This window comes from Oxyura jamaicensis, chromosome 4 (assembly GCF_011077185.1).
Source record: "Oxyura jamaicensis isolate SHBP4307 breed ruddy duck chromosome 4, BPBGC_Ojam_1.0, whole genome shotgun sequence".
NCBI lineage: Eukaryota > Metazoa > Chordata > Aves > Anseriformes > Anatidae > Oxyura > Oxyura jamaicensis.
In genome coordinates this window covers 89,872,822-89,888,027 of record NC_048896.1, presented here as the reverse complement: position 1 = coordinate 89,888,027, position 15,206 = coordinate 89,872,822, and the positions used below count along the sequence as shown (strand labels likewise).

The following is a 15,206-nucleotide window of genomic DNA, read 5'->3' as shown; positions in this document are numbered from 1 at the left end:
GGCTGTTTCAGAGGAGGAAAAAGCTTCTCATCCTCGTTCTGGTGCTGTGAAGGTGTGAGGCCACCGGCACCAGCACCATACGGGTTGCAGAAGGAGGCTTGGGGCACTCTCCTGCTCCCTCAGCCCTTGTGGAGACCTCATAGGTGGCCATAGCACAGCTGAAACTGGACATGGGGACTGCTGGAGAGGGGGCTGATGAAGGTAGACATCACCTTTTGGTGATATCTACTTCTGCTAGTGGTATAGGGCACTTTGTGGAAACTTTGATGCTGCTCTGTGATTGTGGTATAGATAATTGGAGTGATTAGGGACAGAGAGATATGCCATTGATAAAGGTGGATGAGTGGTCTTAATTAAATCAAAAAATAAATAAATCTTTTCTATTCAGTATTGCTTTGTCCTGCTGTAGCTTTGCTTTCAGTGTCCCTTGAGGGCTCATTTGACACCCAGCAGACCTGCTTGCTCTCTTGATTTTGTAGGGAAGCTGAAAGGCAAATTATTGGTCCTAATTCCATGTCTTGTGTTCTGGGTGACTGATCGCATAAGTCTTCCCCACCTCCCAGGTTTAATTAGCTGTAATTTTGATTTATACCATTATTTGCATAGAAGGTACAACAGATCAGCTCCTCCTAGGGAACAGCAACCTCTAAACATAAACAAAGAGGCTTTAGTCAGCTATTAATGGAAACATTGATTAATCTCCCATTGCTTTGGTAGCCTGCCGAAAAGCTCATAAAGCAGCAACTAAATTGTTCATTAAACTGGCCATGCTGTAAGTGCCAGGACATGAATGCCAAATGTATGTTGAGTGCCTTTCAGCTGCATGGTGCCTCCAAGAGGAAATGCAAACTCCTGTTAGCACACTGCTGCACTGCTGGAGACATTCCTAACATCAGTTTCTTTTCCTTTGCAGATGACACCAGCTCAGGAAAGAACAGCCAGGTACCTGAAGGTTCGAATGGAGAATATGAAGATCATTCGGGGAAGCAATGGGGTAAGGAGCAGTGTATATTTTACCTTTGTTCCTGCTTCGGTGCTGTTCACCCAACACATTTCTCAGTTGCAGAAGGAAAGAAAAAGGCAGAGCAATTGGAGTGAGTTCTCCTTACAGATGCTCAAATAATAAACAGAGTCTCAGCTGAATGTTGGTGTGAATGGATCCCATCCAAGCGTCCTTCTGCAAAATACAGCCCATCATCTGCTCTAGAGCCCCCTGCCTTATACCCCAGCATGGTTCTCCCTTGAATTTGTTTTTCTGGGCAGTGACTTTCCTTTGCATGTGCAGCTATTACAGCTTTCATAGACTCTCTATGAACGGTATATTGACTTTTACAGCAATATTTCCAAAAGTCTTCAGTGCCAGCATAACACTGCTCCCACTGAGGGCAAATGGGAGGTCTGACTTCACTTCATCAGAATTAGCATTAGGCCAAAGCTGAGTATTTTTGAAAACTACCCTCTCTTTTAGACACCTGCATGAACTTCTCTAAATCCCGGACTATTCAAGCATAGGATTTTGATGCTGTTGCAGAGCTTTGGGGAACTGCTAAAATCTCTCTTGGAACAGGTTGTGAATCTCTACAAGACTCACAGATCCATAGTTTGGTCCAAGCACTCCTTGAAGGACAATAAGTTGTCAGACTGATGCCAAACAGCTATTGGCCATTACTGACAGAAGTGTGATGTGAGTTTATGACCCCAAGGGATGAAGCATAATATTTCCATTTTGCTCCGGCAGTTCGTCCCTCCTTTGAATTTTGTAACACAGAAACAGCTTTCTCCCACGTTCATGGCAAGTGAGTAACCTCATAGTAATGGTAGGGGCGGAACCTGTCAAGCTGTCACCAGATGAGTCCCCACCACTTGAACTGAGGCCAGTTTCCTTCAGGAGTTGGCAAACAAAGGATGTGGTGTGCTGCAGTGTAGTCCAGTCCAAAGCTAAAGGAGGCAGTGCCATAATAGCCTTGAATTACAGATTCATGAGCCTGAGTTTGCTCCGAGAGAGGAAGGTAACCTCCATTCATTCTGGAAAAAGATGATAAAGTTTTAGAGCTAGAGAAAGGGTGGCTCAGCTAAACCCCAGGTCAGGAGTGCCTCAGGAGGGATTTATTAGCTAGCAAGAAAAGCTGACATCTCTCTACCCTTCATTACCCTGGTGGAGATAGGAGTAGATACTGAAAGTCATGGTAGATGTGTTGCTGGGAGAGCTCGTGGATGATGGATCAATACCACAGTGATACTGCAATAAAAGATGTACATATTACTAAAATTCATAGGCAATCATGTCCTTGTAAGAAATCATGTTGTGCCCTGTGTTTTTTTTTTTCTTTCTTTCTTTTTTTGGTGATGTAGAGTGTTGCTCTCTACCTCTACTTTTTCCACATTCCCTACCTCCTATCTCCTCTCCCCAAACAGAGAAAAAACTGGGTCAGGATACATACATATCAGCACCCTTTCCACCCAGCAGCGTTCACCAGAAAAGTGCTGGCATGAGCTGGTGTGCAGGGAAGGTCAGTGTGTGCCTGTGGGTCTCAGGAAGAGAATGGTTGAAGGAGCAGTTTGTTTTTTTGCAGAGTCCTGGGCCTAGAGAATGTGGGAGAGGAGAAGCATGGTGACAGTACCACTCTGCTTTCCAGCTACCATCATGGAATGAAATTGCCAGGGAAAGGACCTTCCCCACAAGAGCAGGGAAAGATAGATACACCCATCCACATCTTTCCATGAAAGACTGAGCTCTTACTCAAAAGATTTGACAGTATTGACATGGCATTTTTTTGAGTAAGTATAATGAAAGCCTGAAGTGGTATTGACCATCGCTATGTGGTGGTAATCACGGCAGATCACAACAGACTAACATGTTTTAGTTAACCACTTAAATTTGTATGAGCAATGTCTGACAGTAGCCTCTGGGACTAATCCATGCACCTCAAGGTGTCATGTAGGGAGACTGCTGAACTCCTTCCTAGGTCTTTCTGCTGACAACCTTCTGCTTCATTTTGTTCTCATTAGCTTGAACCTTCATGGTAAACAGATTTCAGCAAGAAACCCATGTACAACACTGCGTCTTTGTCCCCATCCACTTGTGTTTTCCCTTGCTCTTGCGTGTGGCATAATTTATACTGTACAAATGTGCAGTTCATGTTTATGAAGCAAACGCCAAGTGATGTGGAGAACAAGAAACTGAAGTATAAATAACACAGAGGCACTTTGTAATGGCCTTCTCTGGCACTCCAACAAGCAAAACTTCTGTAAATGGTACAGATTTGGGGACAGATATTTACTAGCACCAACTCAAAGGAGACTTTTTCTGTCTGCCTCACAGTGCTGCTTCTCCCTCTTTCTCCTTTGTGCTTGCTGGGTCTCCTTTTCTCTTGTATATATGTGTGTGTTTCATTCTTTTTTGTTAACCGGCCTTTTAAAACTTGTCCAAATCAGGCTTTTGTCAAGGAAACATTCAGGACTGTGTAAATGGGATCTGGTTTCAGCATATTGCATGCAGCCTAGAGTAGCTTTAGAGAACACATAATCGCTTAACCTTCTCTAAACAGAAGAAGAAAGACAGAAAGAGCCCAAGGAGTTTAGCTTTACCTGTGGCTCAGTGTGTATCTGGGCAACATTGCATGAGGGGCAAATGCAAAACTTCAGATTCATGGGAGTGGCAGTGGGAGAAAAAACAACAACAACAACAACAACAACAAGTTGTAGGCCTGCTTTTGGGGAAAAAATATAGAGTTTCTGTTTTGGAGTGCTATTACTGAGCAGGGAGACCATGTCCTTCTGAAATATTGCCGTGGAAGCATGGAAGAGGGAGGGGAAGGCCTCAGCTTAGTCACCCACTTGACTGCTCCACATGGATAAAATAAGGGACTGTCCTATTCCAACTAGTTCTTTAGTATGTTAATCCCAGGCCAGGAGTCCTATCCTGCAGGGATCTACCCATACCTGAGCCTGCAGTCCCTGGTCTCAGAGTAAATTATTGCCATATTAGAGAATAACCATTTAGATCCATTTCCTGACTGGTTCTTAAGCCCTCCTTTGCGCCTTGCAGACATTCACTCCATTTCTGCACTGACAGCCCCTATCAACACATCTCCCTAAGCTCGGACTTAAACAACAGCATGTCAGTGCTCATAATGTGCAGCCCTGATGGGGTTAATCGCCTTTCTGGGAGGGTGATTGTTTTTTTTTTTGCTGGGCAGGGGGCTCCTCGTGCAGCAGATCCTCAAGGGAATACCCAGCCATGTAGGCCCCTCGACCTGTGGAGTGGGTTAGTGTGTCACACTTGCTGCTCAGCTGTCATGGCAAGGACTCGCAGTGCCGGAGTTGCTCCAGTTCATTAGATTACACATGAAAGCCTCTGCACGGAGAGCAAAGCATTTCTGAGCAAGAGTTTGAAATAACATGAAATGGCTGGGACCCAAAACGACAGCCAAAGGGGGCAAGAGAAGGCTGTGGAGGCAGATGGCTTCTCCTACAGAAAGGGACTCGGAGAGAGGGGTATGCCAAAGGGTGTCTTCTTCCAAGAGGGAGGGACGTGGGTCAAGGCTGCAGGGGAGTGAGACCACTGGGGGTTATGTTCACAGACCTCACAGAGCAACGGCTGGAGGTACCCGGTGCATGGAGGGAGGGAGCTGCAGAACAGCCTCTTTCAATCAAGCAGAACTCCACCATAATGCACATCCCAGGGCTCCTGGCTTGGCCCCGGGCAGCAGGGCTGGCTCTGTAATAGGGAGTCCCACTGTCCTGTCCTGTAGCAAACTTCCCTGATACCTGAAGCATAACCTTCCCAGCTTGTTTTGGTGTGTCACGTGTGACTGAGGCTGTGGATCTGCAGTTGCTGTTGGTGAATATCAGTGGTTGATGGGCATAACCCAAACTAATGTGACACAGAGCAGGCCAGTTGTCAGCTATTTTTTTAATTTCACAAGCGAAGGATTTGTGAGGATTTACCAGGGAGTAGGAAAATGCAGGGTCACCACCCTTTGGGGCTGAAAAGTAAGATTATAGTAAACAAAAAACAGGATTTAAAAACAGTGAGAGAAACCTGTTATGGAGCTGCCGAATGGACTCGGGAGAAACTGGCTTTGTCAAAATAAGAAAGAAGAGAGTTGAATTGGGCAGGAGTATTTTGGAAGCAGAGGGAGAGTGCCAGGTGACACTCAGAAGAGGTGTTAATCTCAGCAGGAGACTGTGGTTAGAAGTGCCCCTTTACTGACATTGCATAACTAAGGTAATTTTAGGAAACTTGTAATGTCTTTTGAATTGTTCCTTACACGATACTATTAGAGAAGCTTTTGCCTTGCAACAAATCACATACTATTGCTCTAACTGCCTTAAAACCTTTTGTAAAGATTATTTTCTTTCTATTGATTAGTTAGACCAACTCATGACTTTATGGGAAGACCTTCTCCAGTATTACTAACGCTACCAGGTGTACTGGGTCTGGCTGGGATGTTACCTTTCCCTGCAGCAGCCCATACACTGCTGCGCTCTGCACTCGGAGCTAGAACAGCAGTGGTATCACACCGGTGTTGTGTCTGCTGCTGAGCAGTGCTGGCACAGCATCAGGGCTCTCTCTGACCCTCCTAGGGGGTGGGCAAAAAGTGAGAAAGAAACATCAGCAGGGCAGCTGACCTAACCCACCCAAAGGGATATTCCATACCATATGGAGTCACACTCAGCAATAAAAGGTGGAAAAAGGAAGAAGAGGGGAGGGGTGGGCTCTCGTTGTGAAAACGTCTGTCCTCCTCCCGAACACCGGCTACGTGCGTTGAGGCCCTGCTTCAAGGACGTGGTCAAGCATCGCTCATTTGTGGGAAGCAGAGAGTAATTTCTTTCCTCTGCACTGCCACACAGCCTTTACTTGTTTTGTTTAGTTATTCCCTTTCCCCCTCCCTCTTCCCCTTTCCCTTTTTTCCCTTTAGTTGAATTGTTTAATTATTAATAATATTTCCTTAATAATATTTTTTTCTCTTTAATTAAATTATCCTTATCTCAACCTGTGAGTTGTTCTTTCCTTTACTTCTTCCCCTCCTCATCTGAGGAGGGGGAGTGAGAGAGCAGTTGTGGTGTTCAGCTGCCTAGCACGGTAAAACCACCACACCAGAGAGTAAAGGTGCCACCTCTTTTCTTTCTGGAAAACTTACATAATCTGAATTAAGGTTAGATGCAGTTAGGAGTAAAACTTTTGATTTTTTTTTAGATCTTCCTAAATGGGGACCTCACATTTTTCTAGTGTTCTTGTCACCACTGCTAGAAGTATTGGTGTTTTCCTTGCTAAATGAAGATAACTTTATCTTAACCAGTGATTTTCTCCAGCAGCGACTTCAGCGTCTCAGTCGGGGGATGGACAGGCGTGGGGGTGTCTTCAAAAAACAAACTCAAGTTTTGTTTTATTGGATCTTTCCATTTATTTACTTATTTCTTTGTGCCTTTCAACATGAATGCTTCATAAATTAATGTTGAGTGAATCTCATACATTTTAGTTCAGATCAAAGTTTAAAAGTCTGGCTCACTTGTAAGACTTTGTTACATTTTGAATAGACATTGACCCTTCTCAAGTTCCAGTAAAGCCAGCGAGAACTAAGGACCAAAACACATCTTCAGAAAATGAAGCTTCAAGTGACAAGCAAAAGACTGAGACAATGGTCAGCCCAACAGGAATCTGAGTTTTCTCCTTTGGTCTTGGCTAAGGGCTTGCATTTGTGGCATGGAATATGGTAACAATTACAATGTGATTATGGGGCTGCATTTTGCCTTCAGCTGCACTAGCGTGATTTTGATATTATTTTGTGAGATGTGACTCACTCAGTTGCCTTATGGACATAGAGGAATTCCAGGGTTGTACTATGCAGAAGGCTAACGTGGTGCTCCTTGCAGTCCTCTAGACATTCAACTGCATCTGACTGAAGGGTGCTAAGTAACTTGGTTTGAGCTAGAATATGAGTTATGGTGACACACGGGCATGCATGGTGCTGCCAAGTGCTTCTCAAGCAAATTTGGCCATAGCACCTGTTAGAAGTATTCTCCTTTATATGTCCTTTGCTCACCACAGTCAATTGTCCTTGATTTTGCAGCCCAGCCCAGGTTCACGCAGCCTGCCAAGATGAGACGGAGAGTGATCGCCCGTCCTGTCGGCAGCTCCATCCGCCTAAAGTGCGTGGCCAGTGGGAACCCACGGCCTGACATCACGTGGCTGAAGGACAATAAGCCCCTCACGCCCCAGGAGATTGGGGAGAACAAGAAGAAGAAGTGGACGCTGAACCTGAAGAACCTGAAGCCAGAGGACAGCGGGAAATACACCTGCCGAGTGTTTAACAAAGTTGGAGAAATCAATGCAACATACAAAGTTGAAGTAATCCGTAAGTGCAGCCTGGGGTGCAAAGGTGGGGATGGAGCTTTTGGAAAAGGGCCTGGCTGAGTAAAGAGTGTGGTTGTGAGGATGCAGTGCTGACAGCTGGATGCAGACATGGGGAAGTTTTAGAAATACCAGCAGAAATCAACAGTGAAAACTTTTTTGAAACTTCAGAATAAACCTAAAACCTGAGCAAGACAGAATATTAATAACACTATTTAGAAGTCTGAAATTAAAAGAAGCACTTGAGTAACTCTCATCGCTAAGGGTACCACATGGCCAAAGTTCCCAATTCCCTCATTCAATCCCATACAGCTGACAGAGTCAATTTAAGGACAAAATGAGAATGTACTGAGAAGGCCCTTCATAGAGGGCCACAGAGGAAAGGTGGAAACATTTAGGATGGCCCAGACTACTTTTTCAGAGTGGTAGTAGGGTGAAACTGGTAACTGAAAAATTAGGCTAGATATCTATAGTAAGAGGCCCACTTCATTAGAGAAGTATCTGAAGAGAATTAGCAGAAATCTTATGACTAGATCAATTAGCCAAACAAGGCTTTTGGCCAGGTTTTTAAAAGCATTTAGACATCTGATAGTTCAGGTGGGTTCAAACGAGATACTAAAAATAGTTTAAAATCCCACTAGAGTCCTGTATGTATCTTTAGGTTCAGTCCTTAGAAGATAAGCTCTGGAGGATTACCTTGCTTTGCAGTGAGGTAGAGTAAATTGCTCATCTTACTGTCTAGCTATTCTGATTTTTGGTCCCTAATTTCCTGTTTCTCCTATTATTACTGAAGATAATTATGCTCAAAGCCTACCTAAGTCTTCCAAGGAAGAACTCTTATTCTTAAATCATCATGCTTTTTCTGTGACATCATCATAAGTTGCCGTGGAAATTATTATGGAACAGCCAGCTCAAGAAAAAGGAGAAGATGAGCTGAGTGGGGGAAGATTAAATATCCCTCATTAATCCTCCAGCAGGAGCGTGGAGGGCTATTTCCAGCCACATGGAAAGCATGTTGTTTGTCTGTCTGTGCATGAGTTTTAGCATGAGAAAGTTTATCCCAGGGTGAAAGACTATTCTTAAAGGTAAAGATCTGCTCTCTGATAAGTCCCTTCTTTAGAATAACAGGAATTAAAAGCACATGTGGGGAGCTCTGTTGGGCTCTGAAGGCACAAACCTGCTGGACATCTGGATTTGATAACGATGCAGCTGTGTGGAGACAGTAAAAACATGTGTTTACACTAAAACCAGGAGCAGAGACAGGGAAATGAATCAAGCCCCATCCTAATGGCAGCTGTGGCATTTTCACTTCATCAAAACCAGACAGCACCAGGAACAAACCCCTTTCTGTGTCCTTGTTTATCTTGGTTTTTATCAACTTAAAGATGTATGTAACCTTTGTTTTCATTAGCTTTTGCTGGCTAGGAGTGAAAACAGTAACCAAAGCTTGGACCAGAGTCAGGCAGATAAGGGCATTAAGAAGTTTTCAGACATCTTTCTATTTTTAACATCGTTCTGTGGAGCATTTCAGGTTTTATTCCATTTCCTTTTTTTTTTTTTTCCTTCTCCTTAAGCCTCCACTCCCAAGCCTGTCCTGCTTGTCAGAGTCTCAGTCTCCCCAGCTGTGATTCCTGCTTGTAGTCCCTAGGCACAGCCTGTAGAGACCATGGTGGTATTTTTTGTTTCCCCCAAGCACATCTTTAGAGCCCTCACTGTTGACAGTACCCTGAGTTTTTGAAATAGGGGCCATTGTTTCTTCCTCTTGTCTGTGCTGGTGGGAGCTGTTACATGCTCAGTCCAACAGTGTTTGCCGTCAAAAGTGGTTGATGATTGCCAGCAGTTACCACCCACTGTGAGACCATAATTTCTCTCTGTGCCTAGGACAGAGGTTTGCAGTACCTCCTTGTCTGGAAACTGACTGATTTCTCTGATGCTAGCACTAAAACAGATCCTAACATTCCTCAGGATGAGGGATATATTTTTCTTTCGGATTTATGTGGAGTTGACACAACCTAAGACTTAGGATCATGCTGGAAAGTTTGGTCTTGTGAACCCTTGTGTTTGATTTCCTTTCCTATCATCTTGTTTCCTTCATCAACTGAGACTTGAGGCAAAATTTGCGTGAGAAATGGAAGATTTTATTATTGGCTCCAGGAACCTTAAAGCTTATCTAATTCCATGGCCCTGCCATGGGCAGGGACACCTCCCAGCAGCCCAGGCTGCCCAAAGCTCCATCCTGCCTGGCCTTGGGCACCTCCAGGGATGGGGCATCCACAGCTTCTCTAGGCAGCCTGTTCCAGTGCCTCACCACCCTCTGAATAAAGAATTTCTTCCTTATATGTGGAATACACAAGGTTCTGTTGCATTCACCTGTAAATTACACCCTACCAGATACAGTGATAAAAGACACAGAACCACAGAATGGCTGAGGTTGGCAGGAACCTCTGGAGGTCATCCTGTCCCACCCCATCGTGCTCTGTCCCTCACAGAGCCCAGAGCAGGATGCCCAGCCCCACATCCAGGCAGCTCCTGGAGCCCCCCAGGAACCCCCCAGGCTCTGGGCAGCCTGTGCCAGGCTCCATCCCTGCCCAGCCCAGCAGGGCTGCCTGGTACTCGGAGGGAGCTCCTGGGCTCCAGGCTGTGCCCAGCACCTCTCAGCCTGGCCCTGGGCACCACAGAAAAGAACCTGGCTCCATCTTTTTTACACCTTTCCTTCAGATATTTATACACATTGATAAGATGGCACTAGGGTCAATATCAAGTGAACTTTAATATTCAAGTGAACAGGTGAATTGATATCAAGTGAACAAGTGAAATAAACCACTTCATTCATGTTCAGACCTGTAATATCACCCAGACTTAATCGTGAAATCGGTTTTGACCTTTTTGGCTTGTTTCAGGCCATTTATCTTCCTTTCCTTTGGTCAATTCTCAAGAAAGACCTCTACAGCCTTTTAAATACCCTGTCCAGGTGCATCATTAATATCCCATTATTCTGGGATGTGGTTCCTGAGACATGGATTAGTGGGAGTACAAGGACGGATGGCCCCTTTTGTCATCTCATAGCTGCAGAGTACAAGGGGCTGGGGAAAGTTGGCAGATGGAGTTGGGCTTGCAGCACTTACCAAGGAGCAGAAGGGCCAGGTGTCTCCATGGTCTGACCTGTGTTAATCAGACTGTCAGGCACCTTTTTCCATGGATTTCCCTGTGTTTTTGTGCAGAGAGGACGAGGTCCAAGCCCATCCTGACAGGGACGCACCCGGTCAACACCACGGTAGACTACGGCGGGACCACATCCTTCCAGTGCAAAGTCCGCAGCGATGTCAAACCCGTCATCCAGTGGCTGAAGAGGGTGGAGTACGGCACAGAGAGCAAGTACAACTCCACCATCGACGTTGGGGGACAGAAGTTTGTTGTGCTGCCCACAGGGGAGGTCTGGTCCCGTCCCGACGGTTCCTACCTGAACAAACTGATGATTACTCGAGCCAAGGAGGAGGACGCGGGGATGTACATTTGCTTAGGGGCAAACACCATGGGCTACAGTTTTCGCAGCGCTTTCCTCACAGTTCTGCCAGGTGAGTTATGCTTTTATTTCCCTAGTCTGAAGCAATAGCCTGTGTCATGGCATTATTTCCAACTGCTGATGCCCATTGTGCTCTGTCGGCTTCTGTGGTGCTGTACTGATAGAGGCTAGTCCAGGTTTAGAAACAATTAGCAAATTGGGGGACTAAATTAAAATCAGGGACTAAAAACAGGGACTAAATTAGCACTGATTTAAATCTGCCCTTGCTTAATCTCTCTTGCTGATGGTTCCTTTTCTCCCTCCCTTGGGTACCATGATTCCAGCAAAGTGAAATAAAATGAAGCATGTGCTCTTGTGTGAAACAGGTGCCAGGAAATCACATTGCAGTTGCAGGCTTCATCAACAGGGTGCAGGAGGTGAGAGGGGAATGGAATAGCACAGTTTGCAGCCCCATTCCCTGACATTTCTCCTTTCTCTGGCTCTTATTTGTATTGCTTTACTGGTAAAAGAAAACAATAATGTGGGACCATAAAATGAGAGAAGAATAAAAACTGTCCCGGTCACAAGGAAAGGAAAAGAATGAGTGTGAAAGAGCGAATGATCGATTAGTTAAATTCTTACCCAATGGTCTACTGAGGACCATTGTACCAAACTCACAGCTGCTTCCTGCTCTCCCCAGGCCCCAGAGCTGGTGGCTGTGTCCAAATGAGGCTGTATTCTGTGCGTTTTGGGCACACCATTCTCACTTTATCATTTACTCGTTTGCTTCCTGAGCGTGCTGTTCTGCCCTGATAAATATTTTTCATTGAAAAGGGCATCTCCTTCTGCCTCATTTTGACATGTGAATCTAGCTTTAGAACCACCAGCTTTATAACAAAAATCCATCTTTCGGCTTTTTCCTCTCTTTTCACCACCCATGCAAGGCCAACACAGTTAAGACAGTGCAGGAGATGGAGCCAATATCAGAACATTTTAGCTGGCAGATCTAACGGGGTGTCTCTGGTCAAGATACCAGTGAGACACCATTAACTCTCCTAGGCTGATAAACTGGTTTTCTGTGTAGGCAGCGGGGAAAATGCTCCTGACTCCTAAAACTAAGGCAGCATGGCTACTTCTGCTCTCTGATTGCCACGTTCTGTGTCTCAGTCACGGTCAAGAGTCAACAACATGAATTTAGACACCAGCAGCAGGTTGCCAAGTAAAAGGAAAGTCTGACTGCTCCTTAGCGTCTTCTTCTGTATCACTTAGATTTAGCACTCCAGCTAGACAGCTTCAGCTTTTTTTTTTTTTTTCTTTTTTTCTTTTTTTCTGAAGGACAATGCTGTATGGGTGGGATATAACTCAAAGCCTCTGGGAGTTTCCAAACTATGAGAGTCCGATCCAGCCCCCATGAAATCAGTGGGAGACTTTCCATTGATTTAAGCGCGACTACAATGAGGCCTCGCACCAGAACCAGTGCCCGAAGGCCTGTTGTTATTGGCAGTGACGGAAAAGGAGAACCCAGCTTGCCCTCTGAAGGAAAGATGTGGTTGCAAGGCCATGAGTTAGAAAAACACCATTTTGCTTGTAAATCTATCAGATTTGACACAGACAGCTCAGAAAAACAGCATGCATGAATATCAAAACACTTTTGTGTCAGCCCAGCAGAGGATTTTTGCCAAGCAGCATGAAGACTGTTGTTTTTGTGGTCAGCTGATGGGGCAGTTCCCTGATCCTGTCTTCCTTTGAACAAGGGGCTGAACCAGATGACCTCCAGAGTCCCTTCCCAGCCTAAGTTGTTTTGTCATTTCCAGTGCTGATGGGTGAAAGTTTGTCTCTGGAGGTCAACAATATACATCCTTCTGACTTCAGAGAGACCACATGATATATATTTAATATTTCAAACTACCCATAGGATTATTTTTGTTAAAGAGAGAAAAAGACATTAGGGTCTTAAAGAAGTTGGCTTGAAAGTTAAATGATATATATGTTTGAAAATAACGTGCTGGGCTGTTTGGATAGCCTGCAGTTCTCAGTGCTTCTGAGTGCTGTCCTGCAAGCTGAACTCTGCACCTAGGTATTTTTCAGGGTTTTTGGAACCACCAGCTGGTAGCTATCTACACAGGGACTTTGCTAGCTAGGATCCTACCCTAGGATGATTTGGGGTCTATAAATCAGGCTGAGGAACAGGAGTGGCTACTGAGGGATGTACAGGCTGCCAGCAGCACAGTGGGCAGAGAGAAGGCAGGTGTGAAAGGCTTTCTGAAGCATCTTATCTCCTCTGTTAACTGAATTTGCTGCTCTTGGAAAGCCAACGGCAGCTCCAGAGAAACTGGTGGAGGTGGAACCCATTTGGGATTGAGAATTGAACACGTGCTTTAATATCATATGATATTTCAGCTCACCACCGCTTGGACACCACAGAGAGCACACCACCTCACCTGTGTTTTTCAACCTTTCTCCCAGCCACACCAAAAACTCAAGACAACCCCTCCAAATCACTGCATTTGTGCTGCCTGCCCTGTCAGAGCATTGCTGAGTAGCTCCAGTAGCACTAGACAAGGGTGCTAAAGTGTCTAAAGCCCATGCAGACACAGCTACGCCTGGTAGAGACAAGTGGGCAATGTGCTGTGGCTCTGTGTAACCCGGCCATGCTTCCTGGGCTGCTGACATGGAGGAATTGCTGACGTGCTGTGCTGTGTCCTCCAGTCTGGGCACCAAAGCCCACTCCATCGCAGAGCAAAGGTGTTAGGAAATTCTTGGGCTGGCTCTAGTGCATACATTAAAACTTGGATAAGAAAGTTAAAAAATCCCCCAAAGGCCCTGCTCCTGACCCCTAAACCAGAGAAAATGAGTTGCTTGTCCTTCAAGGAGCACTGAAAAGCAAAACAGTTACCAAACTTCATGTGCTGGCTTGATTTCTCCCTTGTTACTTGGTCTGGCAGGGTTGCCAGACAGCCTGTACAAAAGCCAGCCCAAGTGTGACATCTGTTACGAATTTACTTTGCCTGCATTCAATTAACTCTTTCTGTCTCTTCCCTGTCACGATGTCCAGATCCCAAGCCTCCAAGTGCACCTGTGCCCCCCTCCTCAGCCAGCAGCCTTCCCTGGCCCGTGATCATCGGCATCCCCGCCGGAGCCGTCTTCATCTTTGGGACAATCCTCCTGTGGCTTTGCCAGACCAAGAAAAAACCCTGCTCCCCACCAGCTGCTGCCCCCGTACACCGGCCGCAGCCCCGGGACAGGATCTGCGTCTCCCAGGTCCCTGACAAAGACTGCATCTCCTCCATAAACTATGAGGAATACGTCGCCCAGCAGCAGCATTTACTGTCCCAAGGGCCTGCACTCGCCCCAGCCATGGCATCCAAAATGTACCCAAAGATTTACACGGACATCCACACCCACACTCACTCACACGTGGAAGGCAAAGTCCATCAGCACCAGCACATTCAGTACCAGTGCTAAGAGGGTGGCCGTGTACAGTAGCTCGTTTGGGCTTTTCCCCCTGGTACCTCAGAAGAGACTGCTCAGAGTCAGCTCACACTGCCAGCAATAGGCAAAGCAGACAGAAAAGATTATATATATAATTTTAAATATATATATACATATATATATAATTGTATATGCGTGTGTATGTGTGTATATATATATGTGTATATATCTATATCTATCTATATAAATATATATATAATAGAGAAAGACAGAGAGAGAAAAGAGATTTTTTTTTATTATTGCAATCAGGATGTAGCCAAGGAATAATGAAGGAACTCCAAATCTCAGCAGCTAGGCAGCCATCCCCACCAGTGGAGCCTTCCTGGATTTTTTAATCAAGGTGCCGGCAAGTAAGACAGGATGCAGGGATATGAACCACCACCTCCTTCCTCATGTAGCTAAAAGGAACAAGAAAAGGCAACCGTGGTGCTTTTCCAAGTGGGCAGCCCTGTTCCCCTGGCACATCACTTGTTTTGGTGGTAAGCCCCCAAACCTGTCCCACTCAGGAGCACAAGGGAAAGCCTTTTCCCTCCGACTGACTCGAGCGCTAAAGTACCTGAGGTTTAGTGCCAAAGCATGAGGAGACATGACCAATTCACCTCTTCCAGGGGAAAAAAAAAACACAAGAGAGTCTGGAAAAGCTAATTTCGGTTCACAACATGAAATGTTGAATGTTTCTCAAGCGCAGTGTTTTGTCTGCAATGCTAACCGAGCTGTTTGGTTTGATTTCTGCAAGTCACATTTCTCATGGAGGGTTCTGCTGAGCAAACCTCACTGCCCCAGTCCTAGGACTCAGTGCCACTGCCAGGAAAAAGGAAGAAAGGAAGGAAGGAAGGAAGGAAGGAAGGAAGGAAG

General features: G+C 45.5%; 1 protein-coding gene across 2 annotated transcripts in view; it reads left to right on the top strand.

Annotated features, from left to right (window-relative positions):
- Positions 1-14,991, top strand: part of FGFRL1 (fibroblast growth factor receptor like 1) — a 167,161-nt gene extending 152,170 nt beyond the window's left edge. For both annotated transcript variants that reach the window (XM_035324283.1, XM_035324282.1), the window contains exons 4-7: positions 914-994; positions 7,077-7,361; positions 10,579-10,932; positions 13,915-14,991. In XM_035324283.1, coding sequence (XP_035180174.1) covers positions 914-994; positions 7,077-7,361; positions 10,579-10,932; positions 13,915-14,324 — 1,130 coding nt within the window. In that variant the 3' untranslated portion in view covers positions 14,325-14,991. The remainder of the gene's footprint in view (positions 1-913; positions 995-7,076; positions 7,362-10,578; positions 10,933-13,914) is intronic.
- Positions 14,992-15,206: the final 215 nt, after the last annotated feature.